Genomic DNA, 23692 nt, shown 5'->3' with positions numbered 1-23692 from the left:
GCACTCCAGTCTGGGCGACAGAGTGAGACTCCAACTCAAAAAAAAAAAAAGTGAAGCAAGAAGTAAAAGTTGTTGCTGAAAGTGGAGGTGTGAGTGAGAACAAGGTGTAAAGGTAGCTGGTGACCCAAATTTGATCCAAAAGAGATGTGTAAACGCCTTGTGAGGTGTTTGCTTTATCTCAGAAAATTATCTCTGTTAGATCTTCATTTATGTTCAGAAGTATCCTTAGATTTCTGTCCTATTCATGATCATCATAGACAATCATAATAAAGATTTGACAGTAATTTAACTTGCCAAGTAAGCTTTTAGGTTGTATTCAAGACCTATAGAAGGGGAAATATATTTTAAATCAATCTTTCTCAACCTGCCTCCAACAGAGAATTAAGCCCACTGCCCTAGGGCATCCTTGAATATAATGAGTTGACTTTCTCCTAGAATGACATGGAGAACATAGCTACTCAAATCATTTTCTGTTCTGTGGTTCATATGAAGAATCTGGCTTGAAAAAGGCTGTTTTAAACTCAGTATTTTCTAACAAAAGAATTTTTTAAAAATTTTTTCCAATTTTTATTAGGTTTCTATAACTTAAATCCATTAAAATATTTCAAACATTCCCATTTGATACCAAAGGCCTTCATGGACATGGATGTAACTCTTGTCACTCACATATTACAATACCTGGCATTTGCTAATATTTTACCAAAAATAAATCTGCTTTTCTCCAAATAACTCAATTTACTATTATGACTTAGGGTTACTAGGACTTCATACACGTCTTCAGAGTATTTCCTGACATAAACACAAAATTGTGATTTAGGAGATATTTTAAATTTTTCTACTGAATTTTCTATAAACCAGAAGTTCTCAGAATGTGGTCTACGATCCCTTAGGAGTCCCTGACACTCTTTCAGGAGAACCACAGGTTAAAACTGTTTTCCTAATAGTAAGACGCTACTGCCCTTTTTACTATATTGATACTTGCATTGATGGTGTAAAAGTAATGGAAGGTAAAACTGATGCAGTGGTACCAAATTGTACTGACGGTTAGTGTATTCTTCATTGTCACACAATTTTTTAAAAAACCAGGTTCACTTAAGAATGTCATTGAAAAGCTGGGCTTGGTGGCTCAGCCCGTAATCCCACGCCTTTGGGAGGCTGAGGTGAGTGGATTGCCTGAGCCCGCGGGTTCGAGACCCGCCTGGGCAGCGAGACCTCATCTCTACAATAAATCAAAAAATCAGCCAGGCGTGGTAGCACATGCCTGTAATTCCAGCTACTTGGAAGGCTGAGGCGGAAGGATCGCCGGAGCCCAGCAGGTCGAGGCTGCGGTGGCCGAGAGTGGCCACTGCACTCCAGTCTGGGCGACAGAGTGAGACTCCAACTCAAAAAAAAAAGAATGTCATTGATGAAATAGTAAAATACATTCATTTTATTACCTCTTGACACTTGAGTATACATTTTTTAAATATTCTGTGTTATGAAGTTGGGAGTATGCATAAAGCAGTTCTGCTGTATGCCAAAGTATGGTGGTTGTCTCAAGGAAAAGCACTTTTAAGTTGTGAGCTTTACTTGAAACAATGATGAGAAACTGATTATTCAGGCTTGATTATTCGGTAGACATTTTTTAAAAACTGAAAGATGTTAGCTGGTCCCTGACAGTATTTGTTGTCAATGATCAAATTAAATCTTATAAGTGAAAATTAAAATTTTAGAAAACTTACTGAACTTGATGGATTTCCAATGCTTAAAGGCCTATCAGTTGAAGTAGGTGATGATATTAGTGAATGTAATTTTTTTGATAAAATATAGTGACATGTCAACATCTGGAATATGTGTATAACTCAGTCAACCAACATTTTCCAAGTGACCAATGCTTAATGTTACAAAATCGTGGGTGAGTGCAAGATTCATTCAAAGTATAGCATAGATCAGCGGATTTTATTGTAACAAAGTGTAAACAGTTTCCACATTGTAAGTAACTTTTAAAAAACTACCACTGCTCAAATTTCAAAGAAAAAAATCCTATTATTTAAAAAAAAAACCATTTAACTATTTCTCTCTTTCAACTATGGATCTGTGCAGCCAGGTATTTTTTGATATATATCAACCAAAACAACATCACAACATATTGAAGGCATAAGCAGCTATGAGAAACCAGCTGTTTTTAAGTCAGATTTTAAAGAGTTTTGCAAAAATGTAAAACATTGTCATTCTTCTCAATTTATTTTGAAAACAGTTATTTTTCATAAAAGTATGTTATTTTAGTTAAAACATACTGGGTTTATTTTTGTTTTTTAGTTAGTACATACATATTTTAAAGTCATCTCAGTTTTAATTTTCAACATGGTAACATACCAATAAGTAAAACAGATAAACAAAATCTCTTTGGGGTCCTCAAAAATTTTAAGGAGTATAAAGGAGTTCCTAGGCAAAAAAGTTTGAGAACTACTGCTGTAAATTTAAAATTTTTAAATATTCTCATCTTTTTGTGCATATGATTGAAGAAGCAAGTGCTTAGACTTGAAACTGTGTCCACTGTTTAGCAAACTAAAAATTGAATTGCCTTGTAGACCTGTTAATTCACTGCTTTTAGTTAAGATTTCAAACATTTTATTTGGTCTAACAATTTGATTTTTTTATGTTGTTTCTCCTTAGCCTCTGCGACTTGATATCAAAAGAAAGCTAACTGCTAGGTCAGATCGAGTTAAGAGTGTGGATTTGCATCCTACAGAGCCATGGATGTTGGCAAGTCTTTACAATGGCAGTGTGTGTGTTTGGAATCATGAAACACAGGTAGGAATTTGTAAAAACTTTATTAGAAATAAAATACTGTGTAAGACTGTGCCTATAATGAAACAGAAGAAATATCATAACAGAATCCAGTAGCTATATGCAAACTGCTTTCTCAAGTAAATTGGTACAAAATATTTTACATATGGAGGAACTAACATTTACAAGAGGATAGTTTGTGAGAGAAATTGTTCTGGGTATGTTATATGCAATATTTAAATATAACAACTCTGACTTAGGGAGTATTAGCTCTTTTTTGAAATGGAAGAAACTGATTATAATAGAAGATCACCTACTCTAGGTAAAGTATTTAATGGTTAATTTTCTATTCAGTGAATATTCTTTCTTAAGAATAAGATTGTTTATTTATTTTTCCCCAAATGCTCAGTATGCAGGTAACTTTCAATCAACCATACAGATTATAGATTATTTAAAGGAAATATTTGTAGTCAACTTTTGACTGCACGTGAGAGTTTGCATCTTACAGATTGGCTGCTTTAAGGATTTGTCTCATTCTCTCTCACCTAAGTAACATATCCTTCAAGTTAGTTTATCTCATATTTTCTACAGTGTTTCTAGATCATCATTTTAATCTTTTCTTTCAGAGCATAAAACATAGTTACCACTATACCATACAGTTATGTCTGCTTATATAGTAATTATCCTCAACAATCTTAAAGTAAAGTTCTTGAAATCCAGATAAAATTCACATTTGAGGACTTTAAAATGGCAAAAATAGGATTAGAGAACCAAAGTTGGGAGGAAACCATACTCACTATAACAAAACAATAATGACTACACGCTACACCCATGCCCCATCAGTGATATTTTATACAAATTAACATTTGGTTTTCTGCTACATCCTAGTTCCTGTAATATTACTTGGCACATAGCAAATGCTCAATAATTATTTGTTGAACTAATGAATAATACACATTCTATTTGTCACCAGTTCAGAATTTCTGTTCTCTACAATTTCAGAGCTTTCTCTAATGAATTCCTTTCACTTTTATGCAAATACTATGCATGTTAACTGACCTTTTTTTTTCCTTTTGGTCTAGTTCTCTATCCAGATGTGTAAAACCTTTTAGAGTTTATGTTTAACAGATCTATTGGTGTTCTCTCCCCCTAATTCTTCCTAGGAATTCCTGTATCAGCTCCATTTGCCAGTCTGTCAGCGCTGTGACTTGAGTACTGTGTGTTCTCAAACCCAGGTGTACATTCCATATCGTTCTCTAGGCTTTACTGTTTAATATACCTCTGCTTTATCTGCATCATCCACTTTTCCTCCTTTTTCTCTGTACCTTTCTGTGCCCTCTGAAAGGACCATCTGCTTCTCCTTTCGTAATTCATCTCATTGGTAATTTTGTATAATTTGCTACTTTCTTCCAAGAATGAAGACTGTGAGGACAAAGATTATCCTAGTTCTTATTTCTCAGTGTTGATGCAGTTATAGGGCACTACCTGATATTGTGTCAGGCTCATGGTGGATATTCAGTAAGTCTGTTGAATGATTGATCTATCTTTTGTTTATCTGCTTTTTTTTTCTTCTGTATTTGTCACCAATAGGAGTTATTTACCACTCACATACTGAGAGCAAACTTCTTGAGAGAGCCAAAAAGGACTTGGAAGTAAATTCAAATGTCCTTGAATTTCAAATAAGGAGATATTTTATATTCTTTGAGACAGCAAATGCAATGGTTTTTTTAAAAAACAAACAGTATTTTAGGATTTGAAATCAACTTGCTGATTAAATTATATGGACAAGCCTTTTAACCTTTTAACCATGCTGAGCCTTCCATTTACTTATCTGAAATGAAGATGATATTGTTACTTCCCTACATCACAAGATTGTCAAAAGGAGCAAATAAAATTAGATCAAATTGTGTATGAGACCTATAAAGTACCATATAGTTATTTGCCATTACTTTCCTAATCAACATTGAGTATTGGTATGTATCGAGTGTGTAGCTTTTCCTCCTCTTTAGATTGTTTGGCTCCTACAGTGCAAAAACCATTTCTTCTATCATTTGCACCATAGCATCTAACATGTTGAACCACGGCTGTTTCTTCTGCAGCTGCTTTGTTTTTACTGCTCAGCAGATCCCTGGATTTATTGCCCCTTTGAGTGTTCATGTTTCTTTCCTGCCATCTTATCGTTTGTATGCTCTGTCTGTTTCAGTGTCTGTATCATAGTCAACTGGTAGAGGTTGTATAGGTTGGTGCCAAAGTCCCCATTCATTCAGTCTGTATCTGAAGAAGCTCTAAAGTCTGACTTGGGAAGCTAGAGTAGGCATAACAGTTCTTATGAACCAGCCTCTATTCTTCTTCTTCTTATCATCATCATCATCATCATTATTATGCATGATGAATCAATTAGTCAGATTGTATTTTTTTTGTTATTTCATTATTACTCTCTGGTACAAAAAGAGGTATTGGAAAACAATAGTTTGACTTTCAGAATTTGGACGAACAGGTATCAAAGAAGGAGGACAAAGAGATGCATTTATCTCTGTTCTTTCTAGTAGAGAAAACTAGAAAGGATAGTCTCCTAGTTGTCTCCCTTTATCCTATGTGTGTAATTCCACTCTGAGCAGCTTGTAGGAACATATAAATCACTGTGTTTTCATATTTTACTAAAAAACAAATGACGTTTGTATCGAATCATATTACTAAACCACGCAGAAGAATTATACCTTGTTTATGAGAAACTTCTATGAATTTTAATTTGGAAAAGAAGAAATTAGGAGCTAATTCAGTTAACATACACTTCTTACACACAAATTGTGCCAACCAGTATTCTAGGCTCTGTGTATATAGTAGCAAACAAGATTCCTGCCCTTGGAGAGCTTAGCAGGAAAAATTGACATTAAACATATAATTATGAAGTGATATATTGTAAAAGGGGATTACAAGCATCCATGGGTGGTTTTTCCAGGCAGAGACAACAGGAGCAGAGGTAAGACTGGGAGAAAACTCGGGTGAGGCTGGAGAAGGGAAGGAAAGGGCCATAGCATAAAGGATCTGGAATATCATCTGGTGGACATTTGCTTTCTCTTTTTAAAGTGTTTTAGTTTTGAATCTATTAAAGAAAAGACAATTTGTCTATTTTTTTTTTTCGTTTGAATGTTGGGCTTTCATATTGTAGGCTGAACATATTTTAAAACTGGAAGTGATCTAAATAGTTGGATGTTTAAAATATGACAGATTTTTCAGTTATATTCTTATAATATAAGGTGTGCATTCTTATTGCATTTTAAAGACACTCGTGAAGACATTTGAAGTGTGTGATCTTCCTGTTCGAGCTGCAAAGTTTGTTGCAAGGAAGAATTGGGTTGTGACAGGAGCGGTAAGTAATTAATCCCATTTTCTGAATTGGACAGTGACTATGTAAATTAGTTGCAGAATTTTGATTGCTGATTTGTTTTGTTAATCAGTGTGATGTTTTGAAGCTTGGACTTCATTCCTTGAGCCTATAATATAGTTTTATGTACAATTTATTATACTGTGTAACAGTGATGATGGTTTGAAAATTTCCATTTCTAGGATGACATGCAGATTAGAGTGTTCAATTACAATACGCTGGAGAGAGTTCATGTGTTTGAAGCACACTCAGACTACATTCGTTGTATTGCCGTTCATCCAACCCAGCCTTTTATTCTAACTAGCAGTGGTAAGAGATGGTTTCTTTTGACCATGTGAATCTCTTTGGGTAATTCATTTTCATCCAGTGAGATGTGCTTTCTTTAATTATAGCTACAAGTAAAGTTCTAATTCCATGCTGCCTTTAAACTACTTAGATCCATTACTGTGCTGTTGATTAGCTGTACTTAGGATTTGTATAGCAGTTGCTCCAGTTCCTGCCAGGGAAGACCTGAGGGTCTAGATGCTTGAACATCTGGTGAAAAGAAAGCTTATTTGCATGCTGATGCGTGAGTTTTGGCAGATTGGCAGATTACCCTGATCAGTTTTATCTTTATATATTAAAATTAGTTTGCTCCTTGGTATTATGTATGAAACAGCAGATCTTTTGGAGGGCAAATAAAACAAGTAGCTTTGAATTGGCAATAGGTTTTTGAAACGTTTTTAAATTTAAAATTGAGAAATGATTAAAAACTTATTTTAAGCCAATTTTGTATTATGGCAAACGCTTATTCTCTAAATAGTCATTGCTGTCATTATTCAGTCAAACTTACATTCTAATCAAACTTGTATTACTCATTTGACATTTTTTAATGCCTGTTGAATTTTTTCCACAAAATTTTTGTATTTGCTACTAGTAGTCTATTTTATCTCCACTTTTCTATAGAGAGTTAAACTTATTCTTAGGATAAATAAGGATTTTGAAAAGTCTGTTCAGTTTTGTTCTGTGTCTGTAAGTCATGGAATGTAGGGTTTGTGTTAGATTTGCTGCCTTAAAAGGCATAAAGACTCTGTGTCTTAGTTCTGAAATTAAAAGAAAAAAAAAAAGTAGAAGCTACAACTAACTTGAGACTTTCTTTTGTCCTAGATGACATGCTTATTAAGCTCTGGGACTGGGATAAAAAATGGTCTTGCTCACAAGTGTTTGAAGGACACACTCATTATGTTATGCAGATTGTGATCAACCCCAAAGATAACAATCAGTTTGCCAGTGCATCTTTGGACAGGACTATCAAGGTAGGGTCTCCACTCTGTGTCAATTATCATTGTTAGGGAGATTTACTTGTTTTATGTGTTTTACTACTGTTTAGCCAGAAAGTTACTCCTCTCTTAGAGGTTTTCTTTAAAACTTATTTGGAAATGAAAGTAGGACTTCTCATTTTGATTCAGAAGGACATATTCTATTTAGAAATATTGTGGCAGCTCAGTGCTTTTAATGAAGGATTGTTTTTCTGTGTGGAAGCAGCATGTTGAAAAAAAATATTTTTAACTTTTGTGGAAACTCCAAATAAGAAAAATGCCAGTATCTTTTCTAGGTTGTTACTTACCTCTCCTTTTAGTGTATTCATTGTTGACCTCTGCTCACCATTAATTTGGCATTTATTTAAATTCCATCTGCCTCCATTCTCTCTTTCTTACTCCATTTCCCTATACTGCTACCAGTTACCTTTCTAAAACATATTCCATCTTGTCAGTTCATGATCTAAGGATAAAGCTCAAATGCCTTAGTGTGGTATACAAGGACTTCCAAAACTAGTCTGGGCTAATATTCTGAGATATCTCCTAAAACCCTGGTCTGCTCACGATCCTCTAGAGATGCCATGAATGTTCACAGAACCTTCCCTTATTCATCTGTTCCTTCTGCCAGCAGTTCTCTTTGTTTTCCCAATTTGAATTATTTTCCTCTGAAGAACTACTCAGCTTTCAAGGCTTAGCACAAATATTTACTCTGAGAAGCTCTTGTCAATCATTCACTTCATCTCTAGACAAAGCCAGTTATACTTACCTCATCTCTTCCATTGCTTTTTGCCTCTAATACAGTCTTTCTCATATTGAGTCATAATGTGTTCTTGGAAATCTTTACCCCTTGAACTATTGACTGTTTGGGGCAAGAACTGTGTGTTACCCTCTTCCCCCAAACAGGCATTCAGTAGCAAACAGCACTGTACCTGGCCTGTACTAGATGCTTAATAGATGTTACAGGGAGTGCAATCATATTCCTTTCTTCGTCATAATATCTTTCTGCATAGATTTAAATTCAAATCAAATTTTGCTTATACATTTTTCCTCACATTTATAACATTTTTATTAGTTTTCCTTTAACTATTATATAAGACTATTTATTGTATCTGAATATCTTAGGGCTGTTGTTGTTGAGGTCTCTTTCACCCAGGCTAGAGTGCAGTGGCATGATCCCAGCTCGCCGCAGCCTCAGCCATCTGGTCACAGGCGATCCACCTCAACCCCTTGAAAGCTGGGACCACAGGCACACATCACCATGTCCAGCTAATTTTTTAACTTTTTTGTAGAGGCGAGGTCTCACTGTATTACCTAGGCTGGTCTCAAACTCCTGGGCTCAGGCAGTTCTCCCTCCTCAGCTCCCAAATTCGTATCCAGCCTGAATATCTTAGGGTTTTTACCTTACTTTTTTTATTTTTCATTGGATTCTTGTTGCTTTTGACATAGATTGGAAACTTTGAAATTAGTTTTAAGCTTTCTCCACTAAATTAGGTTATCTTAAGAACAAATAGTGTCTTTTCTTTGGTTCCAGTAAAGTTTATTATGTATAGTAAGTGATAAACATTTGTTTACACATCTTTATACTTCCACAGAGCCTCCCATGTGTTAGGCACTCAGTAAATATTTGTAAAGATAAAGCTCAGTCGTGCCCTGTGGTAATTTTTGACACTTTTCTATAATTTAAAATTTTAATTAAGTAGTAATTTTCTCTTTTTAATATATCTTACTAAATCCACTTTCAAAATCTCAAGTATCTAGATTCCTGGGCTTCACTGTAGATAAACTGAATTGTAATCTCTAGGGATAAAGTCTGGAAACTGGCGCTTTCAGAGAACACCATAGTGATTCTCCTCCCTGGAAATTCAAGTAAAATGAGAAAGAACAAAAACAAGTGAAAATGAATATTTAATAGCTTTTCTCTCCTGGGTTTTGGCAATTTATATAATGCCAGAAATATGGTAGATTTGTTTTCTGAAAAGTGCGGCCCTGTACTGACTGGCAGATGCTGTTGCTCTCTGAAGGTGTGGCAGTTGGGCTCGTCATCACCAAACTTCACTCTGGAAGGACATGAGAAAGGCGTGAATTGCATTGATTACTACAGTGGTGGTGACAAACCATACCTCATTTCAGGTGCAGATGACCGTCTTGTAAAAATATGGGATTATCAGGTACAGTTTTTTATAACCTTACTTGCCGTGTTAGACACATTTCTTACTATTTCTTACAGGACAGTTTAAAAACGTGGGTTTTTGAACTCCATTCATAGCTTAATAACTTAAATTTCAGTATTTGCATCTAAGCTGTACTCCCAGAATTCTTTATAAAAAGGAACACAAATAAATACTTATCAAGATTTTAAAAATAAAATGCCAGCATATTTATTTTTCACTTAATAATAATTAGAAATTTCAACATTTTAATGCTAAATTTTACATCCCCTGGTATCTTCATTGACAGATGTCTGTTTGCATTTGAAAAGTGGCAAATCAATAAGTAATGTCATAACATAGTCACAGTACAACTATGTTGCCACAGAGAACTCTTGTAAACCAAGTTATAAACTCTTATACCATGCTTCTTGTCCCCAAGATTTTCTATTTCTATATTTTTGCTTTTCACATCAGTAGTTTTCATAAGCAGTTAATAAAATTAAACATAGAAAATCAGTTTTAGAGCCGGGCTCAGTGGCTCAGCCTGTAATCCCACACCTTTGGGAGGCTGAGGTGAGTGGATTGCCTGAGCCCGCAGGTTCGAGACCCGCCTGGGCAGCAAGACCTCATCTCTACAATAAATCAAAAAATCAGCCGGGTGTGGTAGCGCATGCCTGTAATTCCGGCTACTTGGAAGGCTGAGGCAGAAGGATCGCCGGAGCCCAGCAGGTCGAGGCTGCGGTGGCCGGGAGCGGCCACGGCACTCCAGTCTGGGCAACAGTGAGACTCCAATTCAAAAGAAAATCAGTTTTACCTTGAAACTTTTTCAGATTTATACTTAAATCCAGAATAAAAATACTAAAGGCTAAAATAGCACTGTCTGCCTAGTCCACAGATGGTAGATATGAATTTTAAGGGGAAAATTCTAAGAATTCGGGGGAATAATATTCAGATGAAAACTTAGTTGGTGTTTTTTTTTCTTTAGATATGATAGTTACATTTACTTTTATCTATGTTATGAAATAATTTGAGAAACTATTTATATATACAAGATTATTCTATTTCAAAAATGTCTATATTGGATACTATGTAGATTGCCCTAACTACTATAATTTATAGTGTATCTATACATTGAGAAAATCAAAGGTGGATTGGTTACTTGTTTTTCACTAATAAAAAACTTTTTTTCCGTGTCTTGATTATAGAATAAAACATGTGTGCAGACACTGGAGGGACATGCCCAAAATGTGTCTTGTGCCAGCTTTCATCCTGAGTTGCCGATCATCATCACAGGTTCTGAAGATGGTAAGCTAGAAGTGTATGTTTATTTCTGTATTGGTAATGGCTATTTAAACCTATTGTCTCCACATTGTAATTGGAGGTTTCCAAGGATCTCGATATTTTTATTAGAGTACTAGACTTAAACTGTAAAAGAGTAAAGAGCACTATAATTGCCATCATCATCATCATTCTACTGCGTTTTGATTCTGTCACTTAAATAAGCGAACACCCCAATATCCTAGAGAAAAACTGAAAAAAAGCATGTGCTTCAGAAACAAACAAGCCTGCATTCAAAATCAGGTCCTGCCATTTCGTGAATGTATGATTTGGGCAAATTATGAAATGAAAACACACATATTCACTTCATAGGATTACAGTGAGAAGGTGGGAAGAAATGTGCAGAAATAATCTGACACATAGGAAGCACTCTACCCAGAAAATCCTGTTACTGTTTCACATTTAACTCTACCCAGAAAATGCTGTTACTATTTCACATTTAAAGTCACATTTCTTAGTTTTAGTTTCTTATAAGCTTTCTATTATTATATTTATGTTGCTTTATTAAATCATTTAAAGACTGTAGATCAAAAAACTAGTCATTAAGCTGCCATGAAGTGATTTTTATTTGAATAGAAAGACTCATGTGGCTCATTCACCTGACACAGTTTATTAAGGGATGTTCGTATCTAAAGGGAATATTCACCTTGTTCTTTTTAGGAACAGTGCGCATATGGCATTCAAGCACCTATCGGCTTGAGAGTACACTGAATTATGGAATGGAGAGGGTATGGTGTGTGGCCAGTCTAAGAGGGTCCAACAATGTCGCTTTGGGCTATGATGAAGGGAGCATTATTGTTAAGGTAATTACTAACTCTCTAAGTGGATGGATATAGGTAAAGCCATTTTCCTTGTATTTTAGTACTTTCATCTTTAAGTCACCAGTTTTGTTAAATTGGCACTTTTTTCATTAAGTACTAGAGATTACTCAATGGAGATACAAGGTTGAAGAAAGAAAAGAGAGCTGTCTGCTAAGTGAAAAAAAAGAGCATGTATTTTGTTGTTGTTTTGGTTTTTTTTCATTGCTAAGAACCATTTGTCATTCTTTCCAGCTTGGTCGAGAAGAACCTGCCATGTCTATGGATGCCAATGGAAAGATAATTTGGGCCAAGCATTCAGAAGTCCAGCAGGCCAACCTAAAGGCAATGGGAGATGCTGAGATTAAAGATGGAGAAAGATTGCCACTGGCAGTAAAGGATATGGGCAGTTGTGAAATATACCCTCAGACTATTCAGCACAATCCTAATGGGCGGTAAGCTATCACCAAAATCTCTGTCTGAGTTTCTGTGTATGTCAGGGTAGGATTTGCATTCCCACAGCATATTCACTCCTGGCCTATAGTCAGTGTCTCTCATCATTCTTCACTGAGCTTTTGCCCTGCCTGCACAGTCCTCAGTGCAGCTGCAGGTAAGCCATGCCAGTTGGTCAAGTTGGCATGCAAAGTGCAGCGTGTTTGCCCTCCTGGCCTTGCTCTATATCATACATATTTGAACAGTTAAATAGTAGCATGCTTACTCTTACTTCATATGTGTTGGGTTGGTGTTTCTGTGTGCTCCTTGGAGGGTCAGGAACATGTCTTATTCTGAGACTTAGTAGGGGTACTCTAAATACTTGCTGATTCATTGCTGTTAATAAAAGCTTACTCTGAGGTATGTGTCTTTTGAAAAAGTTTTGGCATTGGTAATAATTCTGCTTCTTATTTGTAATTTGAGCTGTGAGTTCTATTTCTCCCTTAGTTAAGATTTGTAAAGCACCAAACATGAGAGAGATTTCTAGCACAATGAGTTTAAATGTGTGGAGCTTTAAAAATTATTTTTCAGTTCATCTGGGCACCTTAGAATGCTGTCCTGAGTATTAAAAGAGGCAAAATATATAAAGCAAGTATGCTGCGTAGTTCAGTAAATGGTATCCAGAATTATTTGTCATATAATTATCTTTTGAAGGTTAAGAATGTATTATATATAGTTCTCAATATCATAAAACATTTGCTGTAAGTTTTGCATTTACCTTTGTCAATCCTTTGATAGCAGCCATTACAATATTATCAACAATAACTTTAAAGTGAGTTGTCTTATGTCTATTCAGAAAATTGTATTTGACTATACAGCATTTCATTTTTAATCATTATTTAAATGTTAGAATAGCTTGTTTATTTTGATAAATTTAAGTCATTAAAAACTGGAGTAATTATTTTTATGCATTTGAATGATCAACTTTAAAGAGAAGATAGTCTGGAAATAACATAGTACCTTCCTGTGGTATAAATGTCATGAGCCCTCCCTGTGACATAGTGTCCCAAAGTGTAAGGCATCTTGGTGCTCAACAAACACTCGTTGAATAACTGAAATCCTCCTATGCATCACCAGCCATTCTCAACATCCTGTCTCCAGTCATCTTACTTATAAGAGAAGGCCATTGCCATGACAGCTCTGGCAGTAATGCCATATTTATAATTTGCTTTTGGATGTGTTAGACTATTTTTGTATAGCTCTGTATTCAAAGAAATGTATAACTTTAGAAGATATTAAATTATAGTAATTAACTGAAATAACATTTTTTATTAGAATTATTTTACCATAAAGATGAATTATTACCGAACTTCTATGTGTCTTTGCTCCTCTGTCTGCCCTCTCTGGCTTCTGTGATTTCTAGGTTTGTTGTGGTGTGTGGTGATGGGGAGTATATCATCTACACAGCAATGGCATTGAGAAACAAGAGCTTTGGGTCTGCCCAGGAGTTCGCATGGGCCCATGATTCTTCAGAGTAAGTAAGATAACCAGGTGGCTCTGATTGCAGATGGGGGTTGTGGTGTGCTGCTCTATGGAAGAGATTCTCGAGGCTTAATGTGGGCTGTGTTTCTCCATGTTAAAAAAACAGTTCTCACCAGAGCTACCCATTGAATGATTAGAGTCAGAGGCAGCTATATAGTGTGAGCTGTCTTTGCCCTTTCTGTGTTCATTATTGCGCTGGCTCACTCAAGTTGATATGCTAATCCCACTTAGCTGGGGATCCAGCACCCATTTCCTTGATGGAGCCCATGGCAGGATCTGAACTTTATTGAATCTTTTTTTTAGCACTCATTTTCTGAGATGTTACCCACCTCCCATTCTTAACAAAACAAGTTGCCGTCTCAATCCAGAATCTTCATACAATGTTCTCATTAAGAGCAGGAGAAAGATTTAACTCTGAATCGTCTTACTAGATAGTCATTGACTCGTGTTCCTTTTTGATTTCTGTTTAGTGCGTGTATAAACATTAGGACTCTGGTGTTTTCAGACCACACAACTGAATTACATCCTCACAATTTTGTTTTTCCTACGTTTTGTGTTGCCTCCTGCCCCCAACACTGGGGTTACTTGACCATTAGCACTGCATACTAAATGCATTTTATAAACATTTTATAACAATAAGATTTCCTGAGAGGTAGGGAATTGTTCTGATCTTTTCATAAATGTTTTAAGTACACTCATACGTGCACAGTTCTATATACTCAAAGCTACTATGTTATAATCTTAAGCAAAATTATAAATTTTGTGTTTGTGAATTGCCTTACTTCTCCCAACATATCTTTCTGTTTTGATAGTTCCTTATTTTTAGCTTTATCCAGCCAAGACCTTGCTCAGCATCTTTTTTGTCCTGAGCAAAGCACTCATCACATCACTTCCTCCCGCAATCTCAAATATCTAGTGATACCCACTGATCCTTTTTCAAGGCAGAGGCCTGAATATAAGCAGTTTTCTAAGTTGTTGTGAGCATGGCTGACTAGTGAGCCACTTGTCACAGTTTTTCTTCATTTTCTAAAATCACCTTTATTGAGGTATAATTTATATAAGACAGACTGCGCTGTTTTAAATGTACAGTAGCCTCCCATCCTCAGTTTCAGTTACCCACAGTTAACTGTGATCTGAAAATATTAAATGGAAAATTCAGAAAATACACAATTCATGAGTTTTGAATTACACAGCGTTCTGAATAGCATGATGAAATCTTGGGCCATCTGCCTGGAATGTGAATCACCCCTTTGTATAGTATATCCACACTGTGTTTGCTATCCACTTTTTACTGTATAGGAAGAAATATAGTGTATGTAGGGCTCAGTACTATCTGAAGTTTCAGATATCCACTGGGGATGACTGGAATAAGATACAGTTTAAGGAGGGGGACTACCATACATTTCAGTGGATTTGGAGAAATGTATATAATCTGTAACCACCAATACAAATTACAGGACATTTCTTCTCATCCTCCCCAAATCCCCTTGTTTCCATTAACAGTCAGTCCACACTCCCACGTACCCCTCAGTTCCAGGCAAACACTGACTTGCTGTTTGTCACCACATAGATTGGTTTGTCTTCTTTAGAATTTCATATGAATGGAATCATATAGTATACACTCTTGCTTGTGGCTTCTTATGCTTAGCATAATGTTTTTGAGATTCATCCATATTGTTGCTTGGATCAATAATTGGTTCCTTTATTTGCAGAGTAGTATTCCATGGTATGAATATACCATAATGTGTTTAATCATTCACCTATTGTGGCATTTAGGCCATTTCCAGTTTCTAAAATGGTTTGTAAGCCCTAGTAAACTGTGTGATACACATAAGAAACTCATTTGTTATTTGTCCAACTGTAAGGAGTTCACAGATCTTAGGGAAACAATGCATCAGCAAGTCTTCAAATATTCTTGTTATATTTTTGCATAATTAATCAAACATATTTGAAGATATTTCCAATGTTTGGTGGAATTATGGTTTAGAATATAATATGTTTGCCTTCCCTGTTTTCTCCCAGATATGCAATAAGAGAGAGCAACAGCGTTGTAAAGATATTTAAGAACTTTAAGGAAAAAAAGTCATTTAAGCCAGATTTTGGAGCTGAAAGTAAGTATTTTTATATGATACATTTTTAGAGCATCGTATTGGCTCAAAAACACCTAAGAAAAAAATCTTCAAATTTTTTTTTAGGTATCTATGGAGGTTTCTTATTGGGAGTCAGATCTGTAAATGGCTTAGCCTTCTATGACTGGGACAATACAGAACTCATACGAAGAATTGAAATTCAGCCCAAACATGTGAGTTTTCCCTCCATTGTTTTGAAGCATTAATATTTGTGATGAGTTCTGGGTCCCTAAAGCAAGAAGTGTCCTTTGTACCCTGCTGTCCCTGCTCCATTGTGTTGAACACAGTGCTGTTTGTCTCCAGATTGCTCAGAAAATCAGAATCATGGTCTTTTAATGAGGCAGCAGGTGTTGGATATTTCAAAAGTATAAAAAGTTATGCAGATTCCAAGTGCTGTTTATATTTTAAGTCGTTTTTGACAGTAAACAAGCATGCTTTGAAAACGAAGTCAGGGAATTCTTGACACAGTTCAGAAAGCCTTTTCATGTTTTTCCTGATGATAGTTGATTAAACTTCAGTTGACCATCTTCAGTGACAAAGTGTTCTTCTACCTTTAGAACTGCCTGCTGCTTTGACTGTCAAGAAATGATCTTTAGAAATAAACCAGCTTCCTTGAGGTCTGGTTCCTCAAGGAAGCATGCATCCTCAGTGAGGGCAAAAATTGGTGGAATGAGGGGGATACTTACTCTTTTGTATGTATAAAGTGCATAGCTGTACATATGTATATATGTATTATATACATATGTATAAGCACATATACTATGTATCTGTGGTATTACAGTTTCACTGGGGGAGATATACAGGGGAAAATGTCTAGAAAGACTCCACAGGAGAGTAAGTGAAAATGAAAATAAAGGGTGAGGAGCACTGTGCTAGAGCAGTAGGGAGTAGCTGCTGACCCTCTAAATTATAGCACATAAGCGTTCATTGACAACTCTTCTTCCTGTCTCCCTTCAGTCTTTTCATTGCTAGGCTAAATAGAATAGCCCTGCCCAGGTTACCCTCACAAATACATGTATAAATACATTACATAAATTGTTAAGTACATATTTATTAATATACATATTTATCTTAATACAAGAAGATAAATTTTATAAGAAACAAAGTATATGCAGTTTTTCATATCCACTCAGAAATCCAAATCATTGTGATTTTGTTGTGTTGTAGATTTTCTGGTCTGACTCTGGAGAGCTAGTCTGTATTGCCACTGAGGAGTCATTTTTTATCCTTAAGTATCTGTCGGAAAAAGTCTTGGCTGCACAGGAAACACATGAGGGAGTTACTGAAGATGGCATTGAAGATGCCTTTGAGGTAATTGCATCAGCACAGTTTTAGCTTTGTTTTTAAGTGATTTATATTCTTATAATAGGCTTCACTGGTTTTAGCACTTTATTATAAATTAAATTTGGGGAGACCAAGCATTTAAGGATTTCTGGTGAAATGTGAAAATTAAAATCTTGACCCAAAGATGAGAATCTGAAAGTAAATATATTTTTTAAAAATCTGTGCTTTGATTTTAAAAAATCTTTAGAGTTACTTTGATACCCTTTTTTTTTGAGTCAGAGTCTCACTCTATCGTTCGGGCTGGAGTGCAACAAGCTCATGGCCACACCAGCATCGACTCGCTGGGCTCAGGCGATCCTTCTGCCTCAGCCTTCCAAGTAGCCGGAACTACAGGTGCGCGCTACCACACCCGGCTAATTTTTTGATATATTGTAGAGATGAGGTCTCACCAAGTTGCCCAAGCTGGTCTTGAACCCCCTGGGCTCTGGTAATCCTGTTGCCTCAGCCTCCCAAAGTGCTGGAATTAAAGGTTTGAGTCGCCGCACCCAGCCTCGATATCTTTTGATAAGGGAATTTTTAGTTGTTTTGGTCCTAGGACTATTCAGCCAAAGTGATTTAAATGAGCTCCCAAATGGTGAATCATCCATTGTGGAGGTGTCTTAGAAGATATTATGAGCTACTTATTATTCTAGTGTGTATTAGGGCTTTAGATCAATACCCTTTTAGATTACAATTTTGACCCAACAATGAGAATTCACATTACAAATACTAATCTGGGAATCTGTTCTTAAATGAAGAAAGATAGAAGTTTCAAGGAAAGATTTTCTTTCTTGAAATAGGATATTACTTTGCATTTCTTATTCTACCTTATGCCCTTCAATTATATTCAGCTTTTTGTTACAGCTTTTTAATGTTGGAAAGGGAATAATTATCTTTATTTTTTTTGAAGGTTCTTGGTGAGATTCAGGAAATTGTGAAAACAGGTCTGTGGGTAGGCGACTGCTTCATTTACACAAGTTCTGTGAACAGATTGAATTATTACGTTGGAGGAGAAATAGTCACCATTGCCCACTTGGATAGGTAACTGAGTATCATTTTGCTTTTGTCTTAAGTTTTAAAGTGTTCTTTTTAAACAAAACCTGTTGCTGGCTTGTAGCAATGATAGGTTGATTTTTTTAGTGTTACCATTTTAGCAGGTTGCCTATTGTTAACTAAAATCACGTAAATCAAATGGAAAGATTTTGAGCAAGAGGTTGACTAGGGTGTGTGTAAGTACAGAGTTGAGCTTACTTCTAATTTGGTTTCTCTGTTATAGGACTATGTATCTCCTGGGCTATATTCCTAAAGACAACAGACTTTATTTGGGGGATAAAGAATTGAACATTGTTAGCTATTCCCTGTTGGTTTCAGTCTTGGAATACCAGACAGCTGTCATGCGGAGGGACTTCAGCATGGCTGACAAGGTCCTTCCTACCATTCCAAAAGAACAGAGGACCAGAGTTGCACACTTTTTGGAAAAGCAGGTAAGAGGTGGTTTTTTTGTTGTTGTTATTTGTTTTTTGAAGCAGGATTTATTGAGAAGACAATAAAGCTCTTACAGTGGGAAGGGACCCAAAGGGGTTGCCCTTGTTTGTTTTTTAAAACTAGCAATTTGAAAGGATGTTAGTATGGATTTGAAGAACATCACCATTGATTTTCTGTGGCAATGGAATTTCTCCTGTAAATTTAAGGCACTTGGCCAGGTGTGGTGGCTCAGCCTGTAATTCCAACACTTTAGGAGTCCGAGGCGGGAGGATTACCTGAGCCCCGGGGTTCAAGACCAGCCTGGGCAACTTGGTGAGGCCTCATCTCTATAATAAATCACAAAACTAGCTGGGTGTGGTGGCGTGTGCCTGTAGTTTCAGTTACTTGGAAGGCTGAGGCAGAAGGATTACCTAAGCCCAGCAGGTTGAGGCTGCGATAGCCGTGAGCATGCCACTGCACTCTAGTCTGGGTGACAAGAGTGAGACTGCAACTCAAAAAAAAAAAAAAAATTTAAGGTACTTGTTACAGCAGAGGATATGCTTTTCTATACTCTTACTTCTCCTTTCTCAGTGCCCTTAGTACTTTAAGTGTTGGAGATAACTTATCAGTGTGTCCCTTTTGTATATCTCTTTTCTAGTCTCCTAATACTTTCTTTTCTACACTGCATTTTTCTCCCTATCCCATCTGCCGTTTTTTTTTAAATTGTGTTAAAATACACGTAACGTACAATTTACCATTAGAGACATGCCTTTTTCTCAATGTAGTGGTTTTTTTAAGCATCGTTAAATATGCACAAAGCATAAAGTAATTTCTTCTGCAAAACTTAAGAAAAAAAGCAGCCTTCCCTCCCCCCCCCACACTCCCTAGAGATAATTACTTCTAATTCTTTTATGCAACGCTTGGTATTTTTATTTCCATATATCTGAGTAACATGCAGTATAGCAATTTCTTCATTTCTTTAAGCATTTCTTGTGACTTCCCATGCCATGAAAATTAAGGATTTAGCTTTTTTCTACCCCCTACATCGACCACATAAATCCCCTTTCCTATCCTTTATCCTCTCAGTTTGATTTTATCATCATTCCAATTAGATCAGTACTCGATATTTATTGTGGTGATGTAATCACTATTCACAACTGAGCCCTGTGGTGCTTTAGTTTTCCTTTCCTGCGGTTATGTGTTTACCTGAGGTTTATAATTGTCTTGTTTTCCCTTTGCTTAATTTTCTTTATACGTATAGTTAATTCTTTCTTGACTGTTCTCCAGATTTCCTTCAGTTCTCCTTTCAGTTTGTTTAGTCTACTTCAGACTGAACTGGTTTTTCTGCTCTTATGGATTTCCCCTCAGCACCATGGTGGGGCTTCCCTTTGCCTCTCTCGTTGGATCCTCTGTTTCCTATATCGCCTGTCTCCTTTTTTGGTTTAGTTCTCAATTTCATAGAGTATGCCCTTCAGTAGTCCTGAACAAAGGGTTATTAATGGGAGGTAAATTCTTTTGTGACTTAGAATTTCTGAAAGTGCCACTGTTCTATCCTAAAACATATTTGACCATTTAAATGGGTATAGAATTTTACATTGGAGATAATTTTCTCTCAGAATTTTGAAGGCATTTTCCATTGCCTTCTAGTTATAAAAGCAATAATGAAGTTTTAATGAAGTTTAAAACCTTTTTTTTTCTTGATTCTTAGCACATGACCTGTTTTTTTCTCTGTGGAAGGTTTTTGGGTATTGTCCCTGTTGTTCTGAAATGTTATAATGATGGTGGGCCTTGGTGGAGTCAAATATATAAAACTTTCCAGTTTTCTATCACCTGTAGGTCATTTAGCAAAACATATATTCTGGTCCAGACACTGATCAGATGTCAGTGATCAGGTGCTATTGTTGGTCTCATGTCCACTTTATCAGCAAGTATCCCAAAAGACAGGACAGCTAAGATTTTCTTCCCATGCTCCATTAAGCAATTAAGAACAAGCTTTTAAACCAACTGCTGTAATTACCAAATTAGCTTCTCCCCAAAGACAAACGGTACTGATGCAGTCTGCCCTGTGGGCACATTTTTCAACTCTAAGGATGTGGTATGTTAGACAAAAAACTCAGGGCTAGTTTATGTCTTCAGCAAACTGAAGGAGAACGTTCAGTTATGGGATAGTTAGGATTGAGAAGCTGGACAGCTTTCAGAGTTCTTTCTGGCTAGATCTTCAGGATGACATAATCATCATGTTTGAAATGTTTTGACTTCCCAGCTTATACAAGCTATTGCTCTTCTGCTTCCACCATTCATCCATAAATACAATGTAAATAAGGCATTCTAAATAATCTGAGTTACTCCTTTTCCTTACTAGCATTGATGTAGATAATATAAAAGGAGAGAAGATCTTTGGAACTAGTCAGATACAGACAAAGCATATGAAATGAGCTGGACTAAATATACACACTTGTTTGTCCCCAGTTCCCCACTAAAATCACACTAAATGGATTTTTTTTTTTAAGATATAAACTCCCAACTACACACAGAAAAGGAAACAGTGACAAAATTTGGGAAGCTGGGAAGCTGGTGGAGGAGTATAAACATTCTGTTAAAACAGTAGAGAAAATGAATCCTAAATCAGAAGGGAGGACATCATAGAAACAACCTGATTTATAACTCAAAACATGTCATAAAGGGTAGTGCTAAAAACAAAAAAACTGCCATAAAAGCAGTTATGTATCCCAGATCCACTCCTCTCTCTCCCACTTTTTAAAAAAAATATTTTAAAGATGTGGGGTACAATTCAGAATTAGGTAAACAAGTGGATGTCCTATAGGTCGTAGTTTGGTCTTCCCTATGGTCCCCACTTTGCCTGCTTTGAGACCAGGTACCCTTATTGATGTTGTGTTCCCACCCCCACCCCAGAAGTATCTCCCTCCTGCCAATCCCTTTCTTAAATGTTCAGGGTTTGCTTATGAGTGAGAGCATATGGTACTCTGTTCTTTGTTTCTGTGACAAAAACTAGACTCTAAATCCATCCAAGTTGCTGCAAAGTCCATATGTTTGTCCTTCTTTATGGCTGCGTAGTATTCCATCGTGTATATGTACCACATTTTTTTAATCCAGTCCAGTTTTGATGGGCAGCACCATTGGGTTCATGTTTTTGCTATTGTGAATAGTGCTGCAGTAGATGTGCGTGTGCAGTTATCCTTTTTATAGAATGATTTTAATTCATCCAAGTATTCCCAGTAGGGGGATTAATAAAACAAACAACAACAGATGCTAGCGAGGATGCAGATAAAAGAGAATGCTTCTACACTGCTGGTGGGAATGCAAACTAGTTCAGCCTCTATGGAAAACAGTGTGGCGGTTTCTAAAAGGACTAGAAATTGATCGCTCCCACTTCTTGACACACAAAGAAGACGGGTTTATTCTTTGGAGAGGGTAACTAGAGGGGATCTTCAGTCTAGATGCTGAGCATACCTGGAGGAAGGAGTATTGAGTATCAAAAGGAAAACAGGAGATTATGAAAATTGATATATAGACTCAATGAAATAATAAATATTGACACTCCAAACCATCTTCTACTCAGCCTCCAGAACGATGGTGATTGGGGGGCCTCTTTATAAAATCTAACCAGCCCAAGAGGAAAGACTTGAAAATACTAAAATTTCAACTCCATAAGGACTATACATATATCAGCTACAACAGTACCTAGTACATTAAGTGTTCATTAAATTTGGTAGAGAAAGAAAAGTAATTAACTTCATTAGTTGAAGATACTGACATTGAGGCTCCCTAATCATATGGCCCAACCACATCACATCTTGTGAAGTTCAAACCAGTATGCCCCACCCACAATTCCAGACCTTTGATCTGCTTCTTGGACCTCCACTCTTAAATGAGGGCCCAGGAATCATCAGATACTTGAGGAAAATTGCTAACAGAAAAGACAGAGGTCAAAACAAATCAATGAAAGCAACTTGGAGAAAGCATACTATGTGACAGGAAAAGACTTCAAAGTCAAAAAAGTAAAAAATATCATTCATATGCTCAAAGAGATAAGAGAAACTTTCATTTATAGACAATAATAAGATTTAAAAATCAAAGAATAATAAAATAAGAAAACAAGTACAGAAGGTACAACATTTGATAAACAGTTCAAGAAAGAGTATAGAGAAAAAGAAAAGGGAGGAAGTATAAAATCACCACAGAATGATTCATGAAAAATCAGAAATGAAGGACATGAGTTTCCCATCAAGAAAGCTCATCCAACAGCCAGCAGAATGAATGAAAATTCATGATCTCTAAGGCCTAGTTGTGTAGATTACCACCAGCTAAGTTTACATCGCTGTGCCTTTGAAATGATTCTTGTTCGGTCAGCTTTGCAAATCTCTTTCTTTTTGACATTTCTGCTCATATTTACATTTCTGATTTTACTAGTTACTTGAATTTATCTACCATTGGAAGTTCATCTGTCTTCCATTATCCTAAAAAACAGCATTATATGACTATTTTATCTGCCATGTTTGTTTTTGCCAGTTAATTTAATGACTTCTTAATTTTTCTGTCTTCTCATTAAAGAGTACTATGTTATCTGTTACTTTTGTTTTAGTCAGGTTTCTATGTCAGCAAGGTGTTTTTAGTTTGAGAGAGAAACAGATGATTTCCTCTGTGGATGTGTGTGCACTGTATATACATATTACATATACACATTTTTGTATGCACAAATCACACACATGTTTTTTAAATCTGTTTAGGGCTTCAAGCAGCAAGCTCTTACAGTATCCACAGATCCCGAGCATCGTTTTGAGCTTGCCCTTCAGCTTGGAGAGTTAAAAATTGCATACCAGTTAGCAGTGGAAGCAGAGGTATGTCCTAATTCATGATTTTTCATAAATGATAGAAAAGTCAGTAGATACTTCTGTGTTTCGAATAATGTTTTCTTATGTTTTTCAAATGCAAATTAGTGACTCATTTTGGGAGATTTTTGTCTCTCTTTGGTCCTTTTAAAGCATGCATTATGTTTATCTTTGCATAAATTAAATGAGTTATATTGGAGATATTCTTAGCACTC

The 23692-nt window shown here is 36.1% G+C and overlaps 2 protein-coding genes across 4 annotated transcripts in view; one reads left to right on the top strand and one right to left on the bottom strand.

Moving 5' to 3' along the window:
* Positions 1-23692, top strand: part of COPB2 (coatomer protein complex subunit beta 2) — a 30508-nt gene that overhangs the window by 2989 nt on the left and 3827 nt on the right. For 2 of the 3 annotated variants that reach the window (XM_008062877.1, XM_021714922.1), the window contains exons 2-16: positions 2656-2793; positions 6053-6139; positions 6337-6463; positions 7301-7449; positions 9474-9620; positions 10808-10907; positions 11601-11743; positions 11993-12192; positions 13593-13703; positions 15734-15822; positions 15907-16013; positions 17008-17151; positions 18074-18204; positions 18440-18647; positions 23376-23486. In XM_008062877.1, coding sequence (XP_008061068.1) covers positions 2656-2793; positions 6053-6139; positions 6337-6463; positions 7301-7449; positions 9474-9620; positions 10808-10907; positions 11601-11743; positions 11993-12192; positions 13593-13703; positions 15734-15822; positions 15907-16013; positions 17008-17151; positions 18074-18204; positions 18440-18647; positions 23376-23486 — 1992 coding nt within the window. The remainder of the gene's footprint in view (positions 1-2655; positions 2794-6052; positions 6140-6336; positions 6464-7300; positions 7450-9473; positions 9621-10807; positions 10908-11600; positions 11744-11992; positions 12193-13592; positions 13704-15733; positions 15823-15906; positions 16014-17007; positions 17152-18073; positions 18205-18439; positions 18648-23375; positions 23487-23692) is intronic. The other variant, XM_021714923.1, reaches the window with a different exon arrangement.
* The window catches only part of MRPS22 (mitochondrial ribosomal protein S22), a 31953-nt gene continuing 17601 nt past the window's right edge, over positions 9341-23692 (bottom strand). Inside the window, exon 8 of the mRNA XM_008062879.2 lies at positions 9341-9509. Within this exon, the coding sequence (XP_008061070.1) occupies positions 9495-9509 (15 nt within the window). The 3' untranslated portion in view covers positions 9341-9494. The remainder of the gene's footprint in view (positions 9510-23692) is intronic.

This window comes from Carlito syrichta, unplaced genomic scaffold (assembly GCF_000164805.1).
Source record: "Carlito syrichta isolate Samal-C Ts95f unplaced genomic scaffold, Tarsius_syrichta-2.0.1 Scaffold305874, whole genome shotgun sequence".
Classification (NCBI taxonomy): domain Eukaryota; kingdom Metazoa; phylum Chordata; class Mammalia; order Primates; family Tarsiidae; genus Carlito; species Carlito syrichta.
This window is presented reverse-complemented; position numbering and strand designations above follow the sequence as displayed.